A 9,641-nucleotide genomic window follows, 5' to 3' on the forward strand; every position below is an offset into this window, starting at 1 on the left:
CAAGAGTCCACTATTCTGCCAAAACAGTGTGTTATTGTTATTGAAGTGTCTCTCAACAAAACGGTATTGAGTGGTGAGGACGTGATTTTGATTAGGTGGAATGACTCAGCTCTTCCTCTTAAAGAAGAGAGGACTTGTCAGAGCCTTACTTACCTCATGATCTGGGATCTCAGAGGATAGTGTTTTCCCTAGGATGACCCCGGTCAAGTATGTCCAGCAACGAGCAGTGTTGGCAAGGTTATAGCCTCCTGTCTCCACCAAGAATTGTGAAGTTAGGAAAGCATACAAAACAACAGGAGAGGGAAAGGGGGTGGGAAGGAAGGAGAGAAAAGTGTTTTAATAAAAGGGCTAAAAAGATGAGTACAACTTGCAGAATCCAACTTAAGCATCCCTTAATGATATTTGTAAACCATCCAGTGGGTAGACTTCACAGGACCAGTCAGATTGTGCACACAGTGGAACTTGGAATTTCAAGGGCAACACAGATTAAAGAGGCTCTCATCTTCCAGCAAATATTCACCAGAGGAAGGTGAGCACCTCAGTTTCACCACAAGACATTAGCGACACTGAGAACCCTGGAACCCAGATGTCTGGAGGTGACCCACCCAATGTGATGGTTTTTCAAATGCATTTTGCAACAATTCTATAAAGTGACTGTTGGCTGCGATTTGTATTTTAAAGCTATTGGCAGATCTAGTCCTAAAGGCATCCAGGAAAAAGAAAAGGAAAGTGCTGACAGAAACAGACTTCCTTCTTTTAATATCAGCATTCCTTTTCACCACAAAACGCAAGCCTAGTGGCAGAGATCAAAGAGAGTGAGCCAAGGAAGGGACTGATGATTGACACCCTGACCCATCTCGTAAGGTCCTGTCACAGTCACCCAGCAGCCATATTACACTGGTTAATAATCAGCATATTTTTGTGCTGAATGGATGTGCTTTGCCATGCAAGTATTAGAACATTGGCCTTTAGCTAAATTCCAAGAGTCTAAGGGTAAAATGGAATAACTTTCTAACCTCGGAGCAGACCAAAGGAAATAAAATCAGCTCTATTTTAGGTAGGGTACCCATATTCATTATCCCCTCAAATGATTTGATTTTAAGAGCAATAGATGATACTATTCACTGTTACACTGGGCTAACATATATAAACTGGGACATACCATTACCCTTTTCTTAAGCATTCCTTCTATTTGAAAGGTCAGGGAGGCTAGAGTTTCTCGTGTGTCTCTTTCAGGCCTCAGTGGGAAATTTAAGAATGAAGCTATTGGGCTGGTGAGATGGCTCAGCGGGTAAGAGCACCAACTGCTCTTCCGAAGGTTGTGAGTTCAAATCCCAGCAACCACATGGTGGCTCAAAAAACCATCCGTAATGAGATCTGACGCCCTCTTCTGGTGTGTCTGAAGACAGCTATTTACATATAACAATAAATAAATCTTTAAAAAAAAAAGAATGTAGCTATCTCTACTAATTGTCTATGTGTTAATAAGAGCAGAGAAGTTCAGCTAGCCACTTTGGATAGTACTTTAAACATCTCTAGCATGGAAAATTAGTCTGTAAGACAAACTTATTTGGCATAGTTATGTACTTTAAAAAAAGAGTCATTATAGGTTTTGATTAAGGAGTATGCTATCTCTAGTATACACATAATATTGTTTGACTTAAAAAATTTACACTGATGTACAGGCATTTTCAGAAATGCACATATTGCATAAGAAGAGTTATATACACATATCCAAGGGCCAAGCTTTAGGTTAAAAAAGCAAACAGGCTTGAGCTAATGCTAATAGGTTCTTTAAGAGAAGGCTGTAGCCTTAGACAAAGTTAAACTCTCAGAGATGTCTGTTGTAAAGGTCTTCCCCCCTAGCTGGACCTGTATCGCAATCACCACCCCTAGTGTTGCAAAGGAAAGTAATATATCATACAATGATTATCAATTTCATCTTTTTATGGAGATGAAATTAATAAATTTCATGCCAGCTTGTCATAAGAGATTGTCTCTTGTAAGCAGTTTTAATTTTGATCCCTTTGGGGTTTGAGGATGTCAGAAGACCAGGCTGGTGTATTTGTGCTGTATGCTCACTTGTTTACATAAGGCCATTCCCAGAATTTACCTGGACCTGAGTTTTACAAGAGGGTGATAAAGACCAACTATTAACTTGTTTATCATATATGCATTTACATTTTTTACAAAAATTTTATGAATATAAGTATTTTACCTCCATGTATCTATGTATACCACATATATACCAGGTGCTCACAGAGGCCAGAAGAGGGCATTAGATGCCCTAGAACTGGAGCTACAGAGGGTTATGAGCTGCCAAGTGGGGGCTGGGCACTGAACCTGGGCCCTTTGCCAAGAGAGGCATGGGCATAAGCACTGAGCCATCCGTCTAGCCTCTGTATATGCACTTTTGTTCATTTCTGAGACAGGGTCTTGTGTAGTCTATGCTAGCCCTATCGATCCTCTTGGTTCTATTTCCCATGTGCTGGGATTATAGGCATGTGCCACCATGCCTGGTGACGCATATGTGCATTTTAATCTCAACCCACTTGACCATATTGTAACACACCAATTTACTGATCCAGTGAAACAAGAGACTATGGATCTCTCGAGTTCGCTTCATTATAACAAAATCATGCTTTGGGGAAAACGAGTAACTCTTGAATTCGGCTTACCTATTCAATTAATTCATGGATTTACTATTCCTGGCTGGGGAGAGCTAGAATTTCATTGCTATGTTTCTAAAACATGATGGTAAGAACTGCATTAGTGACTACTCTGACAGAAGACGCCCACAGTCTTTTGGGGTTGACATCCTCTATTAGAACCTGAGAAAATGTCTTCTTCTTTATTCAGGGCTCAAGTTTGAACTCGGGGTCTTGTGTATGCTAAGCAGGGGCTTTTCTTTGAACCTTCATTTCAGAGTTGAAACAAACTTTATGGTGCCTAGGTGTCAAAGCACGTGTCAAGCCAACTGGGGATGAGTCTGAGTATTTGTCTATGCTGAACTGGGGAGGTGAGCTAGTTCATAAACTTAGGCTTCTAGTACTAGCCAAGCCAAGAAATTCAACTTATTTTCTATGTCAACAAAGTATGGAGAAGGATTGACAAATTCTCTTGGTGGCTTTCCTCTGTACTCACCTCCTCCTAAAATTAGAGTTGCCAACTTCCACTGAAGGACATACTTCAGACACTTGCCGATCCCCACTGGTGTCATGTTAAAGGAGCACATTGGATCTCCGGCGATGGTATCTGCTCCCAGCTGTAAAACCACTGCCTTTGGATTGAAGGCCTGGTATACCTCCTTTAGTACACTGTAGGAAAGAGGAAAGGTATGAATCATCAGAAAAAGATCAGCTTAGGTTAAGGGTTTGCAGTAGTAATAGGGTGTGTTGGAGGGCTAGTTGAATTATCCAGTAATTGAAATGTAACCTGTCCATCACATCAAACTGTCCACCTTACATGGTGGACCAGGCTGTATGCGCATCATCCTTCAATAAACCTGACTTATGGTAACAATTCCCCTACTTTCACCATCACCAATGAACCAATTTCTTCCTTTTCATTTCACAACCTAGACTTCACTGAAAAAATTCATATCTGTTTAACTTTCATAGCCATGGGGCATAGTACGCACATTTATTCCATTTTAGAATTAAGAGAAATAAAACATATACATTGAATAGTTACGAAGGTTTCCTTCTGATAATTTTCGATAGCAATCACGCTTGGAGTGGGGGCAAGAGGCACAAGCCCTGAAAGCCGAGATGGTATCAGCTTACTTTTCATTATGCAGAGGACTCGAGGGTTCTGAAATAGAGGCCTCCCCAGTGCATATGTAAGCATGGCATTAGAAGGAGAACAGTATCAACTGATCAAAAAAATCACAACTTGAAAGTCCCCCCCAAAACAAGTTGCAGTGGGTAATAGTGTAATTTTGAGTAGAATCAATGCTATCATATCAGCCGAACAGCTATTTGCAGAGGGCATGAAGCATTACAGATGAAAAGGGAAACGTCAGTATGACAGGTAACCTTAGTCAGGCTTCCAATATTGTCATTAATTGAACACTGACAATGTCCAGAATGCATTCCGAGGAATTATAAGGTCCTTGCTCTCAAGGGGCTTACAATCTACTTTCCAGACAAAACATATCCCAGTCCTCAAGGGCCAGAGCAACTCTTACAGAGACATATAAACAAGTGCAAATTAACAGACTTCAGAGTTGAGAAAATACAGAGTCAAAAAGTGATCAAAAATGTTGAAGTTAATGACCCTCTCATAATCAACATGTCAAATTACACCAGTGCAGAAAAACAGAAAAATCCCAGATCCTTCTGAGATGGCAAAAGGAATTCAGGGCTATAAAACACTGCCCTCCCCAATTCATATGTAACCAGGCTATGAAGTGATGGTCACAAAGGAGTTCTCTGACTTAAAGAACTATTTTGTTTTGATTTCTCATCACACAGATGAATGCGGAGTGATTGTAGAGATTATAAGAATATTACAAAATTTATGACATATGATCCTCAATACACGAATTCTTAGGTCTATTCTCTCTTTCATGTGCTTATCTCATGGGTGCAGAGGAAAGATAAGCCACCTGAACAGTTTAGGCGACATTTATTGAGCATCTACACAAACAGAGCACCCTATTAACTGCTGCTGGGAGACACAGACGAAGGCGTGATGTCTATTTTAAAAAGCTTTGTCACAGGAGGGGGAGGGAGACTACCATTCTTTCCGTTCATTTCATTCTCTCACTTAACACACACTTACTGAGCACCCACTACGTGCTCAGAACGGAATTGGATCAGATGCTCCAGGAACCAAGAGGAATCCGGCATGGTCTGTGTTATCACATAGTTCAGAATAGAGGGGAATGCACAAACTCTGACAATAAATAACTAAACCACAATGATAAATGAAGTATTAAATATGGCACAAGGGAGAGAGAAGTGAGCTGGTCCAGGTGAGGTTAGAAATGGCCCTACAGAGAGTATGGAGGCTCTTTAGGTCCTGAAAGATGAGAAGCACCATGTATGAGCCAATTCTCAAGATGTCTAGAAGCAAACAGTGATAATAATTCCTGGTGAAGATGTGGAGACTGGGTCACACATATCTCGTTAGTGGGAATGTAAAATGGTATAGCCACTCTGGAAAATAATTTAGCAGTTCCTGTCAAAACTAAAAATAGACTTGCCATATGAGCTAGCAATTGCACTCTTGGGCAATTTATTCCAGAGAGTTAAGGCTTATTCTCATGTAGAAACTTGTACATGAATGTGTGTAGCATCTTTACATATAATAGCTTCAACTGGAAAAAAATCCAAATGTACTTTAATAGGTAAATGGTTAAAAAAATGGTAGGCACAGCAGTGGAATACTACATCAATATGAAGAAACAAACCATTATTATACACAAAGAATTTGAGTGCATTACAAGGAAAGTATGCTGGATACCTGAGGCCAATCTCAAAAGAACAATACTGTGTGATTCTATTCATATAACATTGTAAAATCATAACTATTGTGGGGAGACATTAATTAGTCGTTGCCAGGAGTTATAGATGGCTGTGACAGTTACAGGGGTGGCATGACACAGCCATGTGATGGTAAAGTTCTGTATTTTGATTGTAGTTGTCATATGAGGCTACAGATATGATAAAATTACATAGACACACATAAGTGAATGTATGTATAACTGGTGGAATATGAATGAAGTACACAGGACTTCCCTTTGCAACCTCCTATGAATATGTGATTATTTTGAAATAAAAGTTTTGTTAAAGCCACTGAGATAGCACAGTGGGTAAAGGTATTTGCAGCCAAGCCCGATGGCCCGAGTTTAATCCCCAGTAGAAGGAAAGAACTCTGTTACACATGTGCCCCACCCAGTAAAATTAATAAATTCCAGAAAAATTTAAAGAGCTATTTTAAAAGCATAGACAGTAGCAGGCATAAGACCCGACTTTAATCCCTAGAAGTGTTCAAACAGAACAAAACAAAATGCAGAGCAGAAAAAGAGAAAGTTGAAGGTTTATGCAGTAAAGTTACGGGAGCTAGTGGCAGGGATACTTATGCAAGTTACTAAGAGCAGAGGAGGTTCGGAGAAGGACGTGCATGCGCCATGCAGGCTAGAAACAGCGAGTGGACATGTATAAAGACAGAAATAAATGAGTTTGGGTTTTTATGTAAAGTGTGTGAAATATTTCAAACATTGTATGCGTGCATGTACATGTGCAGTGTGCTTGTTGTTCGTGTGGGGGACACAATTAAAATTTCATCTTAAGAGATAAGTGAACTCTAGTGTAGAATATACAGAAGGCTGATCAAGGCTAACCATCTGTAGGCCAGTGACACAAGAAAGACAGGGACTTGCGAGGAACTTCCATGACAAAATTAATAGAGCAACATGAAGGGATACCCAAGAAAAGAAGGTACCTAGAATGTTCAGGACTGGTAATTAGGAGAGAGGAAGGAAAGGAAGGGAGGTGTTTCTGGAACAGTTGTCTTCATTAAAGCTGTAGGGAAAATGAGTCTTCAGGGAGTTCTGGTGAAACAGGCTCTGGATGGGTAGAAAAAACAGGAATCAGAAGCTTTGAAAAACGTAAGGCATTTTTGTACACTGAATAAACCTCGCTTTACAGAAAGCTGGTGGACATGGAAAAGTACTTGGGTTTTCATTTGTTTTGACAGTCAAATGGGAGCCCCTGGAGATCTGTAAGTCCTGATCTTGCGAAAAAATATACTTAAAGAGCTCTGATTGTTGATGTTACATGTAAGGACAAAAATCATAAAGCCTGGAAGCAGAGACGATAGCACAGGGGACGTTGAAGCACTCTAGGCATGAGGACAACGTGAGAATGAGGCAGGGCCAGGGAAATAATGGAAAACCTTGGGAGAGGTGAGCAGCTTGTTAGAGATCTGTGACTACAAATGGGTGGTATTTTTGGAGAAATGACCATTTCCAAGTTCACACCCCCTCTTTCTCTCCTTGTTTGCTTACTATAATTTACTTGTTTTATGTTTTTGAGACACGGTCTCACTGTGTAGCCCCGACTAGTCTAGAACTCATGGAGCCTCCCACTTTCAACTTCCTGAGTTTGGAAAGTATAGGCCTGTGCCACCAGGCCTGGTTTCCCATCTCCACTTTGAAGTCAACATCATAGGCTTATATTAAACAAATACTATTAAAATTCTTCTCTTTAGAGCTATAAAATATTCTTCTACCTCCCTTCAGGACTTTATCTTTAGCTTCTGGTTCAGTATTTTTTCTTCTCTCTTTCTTTGTTGTTATTCTCTGTGGTTCAGTATTTGTTCACTCACTTAAGCCCAGAGTCAAGTACCTATTATTCCCTATACTAGGGATGATGACACAGTCTTATAGTACTTGTCCATAGGAAATTGCAGCAAGACGATTGCCCAGTATTTCAGACCAGCCTGGGTTATTAGTGAATTAGCAGATTAGCCAGAACTTTGAGACCCTGTCTCAAAAAGGGGTGAGGGGAGAATCCAGGGGCAAAGACCTGATAGTGTTGATGGTTCAGTAGGGAGGAGAAGATAGGGAAGCGCAAAACAGTGGTAAGTGCTATAATGGTTTTTGATCCATGGATCTACCCACCCACCCACCAATAAATGTTAATTGAATGCCTACTATATGCAAGGTACAAGGTTGGCAATGGGTTTACAGAATTAAACAAACAAACAAAAAAACTACCTCACTTTTCTCCAAGCACTAATTCACCGACATTACTTGTCTTTCTGATTTCAACAACAGTGTCTGCCTGCACTCCACATTAGTTATTCCTAGCCATGGCTTGATAAGCAAACACTTGGAACCACTTCACATCTAAGACCCTGAACTCAGAACTTCTTTGTCTGCTACAGGTTTTTGTCTTCCCACGTCCTTATTGTACTTGCTCTTTACTCATATTACAACTGATTGCTTGATCACTTCCTGTTTGGTCAGGTTTTTTCTTTTTGTTTGTTTTGTTTGTTTGTTTGTTTATTTTTCCAGACAGGGTTTCTCTGTATAGCCCTGGCTGTCCTGGAACTCACTCTGTAGACCAGGCTGGCCTTGAACTCAGAGATCCACCTGCCTCTGCCTCCCAAGTGCTGGGATTAAAGGCGTGCACCACTACTGCCCGGCTAACAAATTGTCAGTTTTGACTTGCCAAAATAAGGCCTTTGATTAAACCACACTATCCACATTTTCTGCTCTCCTCTCCTGAAGTAGCGGGTAATTCCAAAGAATTGTTTTCACTACAATTCATATTTACAACTCAGATCATCAAATCCATTCAGTTTCCAGAATCTGACAACCCTTTATATCACTTCTGATTGAAAGACAATTAATTGTATTTCTTATACCATCTGTTCTAATACAATTCTCAGCACTCGGGGGGGGGGGGTGCTGAGGCAGGATAGTGAGTGTGAGGGCAGCCTAGGCTACATGGCAAGAGCTTGCCTCAAGAGCAAAACAAAATAGGATGAAGGGGCATTTGTGATATATTTCTATGGGTGTGGTAGTGTTCACTTGTAATCCTAGCACTTCGGAGGCAGAGGCAGGGATAGCCATGCCAGTGTGAGGGCTAGCCTGGGTACATAAGGAATACCAGATCAGTCAGAGCCACATAGGAAGGCCCTATCTCAAAACAAAGCCACCAGACTGCCCCAAATATCAAATATAAAAGTTTATTAAATGAGGGCTCCCCATTAACTCTACTTCCTCCCCATGGGTAACTAACTGCTGGTAATGCCTTTGAGATGAATCTTTTAAGCTCAATCCTTGCCTGCCTATACTGGAGGTAACTAACTAGTTGAGGTTCTCTGTAATGAGTACATTCCTCTATTTCTTGTCTCTAACTGGAAATGTCCTCCATTGGATTCCTTCTTCACAATGCTGTCTTCTCTAGGGGTCTGGATTCTCTTTCCTGTTGCTTTAAGGGCTACAGACCACTCATGGGATCTTTCTATCATCTCCCATCTCTGTCCCTCAAAGGATTTACTTTCTTTGGGTGGCAAATGGCCCGTGTTCCTTCTCCTTGCCAATGCTGCCAAAGTTTTATCCATGTTAGGGGCCCCTATACTTCTCACAGGGAAGAGAGATGAGCGAGACTGAGCCACCTATCCATGTCTTTTTCTCTGTTAGCCTTTGAAACCTCAAAGCAACTGGCAACTATTTCTACTCAAAGATCTCTAGTTGAGCCGGGCTAAGAGGGCCTAGAGAGATGGCTCAGTGATTAAGAGCTCTTCCAGAGGTCCTGAGTTCAAATCTCAGCAACCACATGGTGGCTCACAACCATCTGTGATGGGAATCTGATGCCCTCTTCTGGTGTGTCTGAAGACAGCTACCGTGTACATAAAAGAAATAAATCTTCAGGGCTAAGGAAACAGTTTAATCAGTGAGGTCTTGTAGCACAAGGATGAGGACCTGACATAGATACCCAGAACTAATGAAAAATCAGGGTATGAGTCACGTTCTTGTAATCCAGGGCTGGGGAGGCAGAAACAGGAGGATCCCTGAAGCTGCCGGCCAGCTAGTCTATCTTAATTGGAAAGCTACAGGTTCATTAAGAGCCTGTTGCAAAAACACAAGGGCTCATGAGACACCAGAGGGTGACCACTAGCCT

The 9,641-nt window shown here is 41.1% G+C and overlaps 1 protein-coding gene across 3 annotated transcripts in view; it reads right to left on the reverse strand.

The window, feature by feature from the left end:
- Positions 1–9,641, reverse strand: part of Hdac8 (histone deacetylase 8) — a 217,253-nt gene that overhangs the window by 117,704 nt on the left and 89,908 nt on the right. For all 3 annotated transcript variants that reach the window (XM_031365952.1, XM_031365961.1, XM_031365965.1), the window contains exons 8-9: positions 3,145–3,317; positions 154–248 (exon numbers count right to left, since the gene is read on the reverse strand). In XM_031365952.1, coding sequence (XP_031221812.1) covers positions 154–248; positions 3,145–3,317 — 268 coding nt within the window. The remainder of the gene's footprint in view (positions 1–153; positions 249–3,144; positions 3,318–9,641) is intronic.

This window comes from Mastomys coucha, chromosome X, assembly GCF_008632895.1.
Source record: "Mastomys coucha isolate ucsf_1 chromosome X, UCSF_Mcou_1, whole genome shotgun sequence".
NCBI classification, from domain to species: domain Eukaryota; kingdom Metazoa; phylum Chordata; class Mammalia; order Rodentia; family Muridae; genus Mastomys; species Mastomys coucha.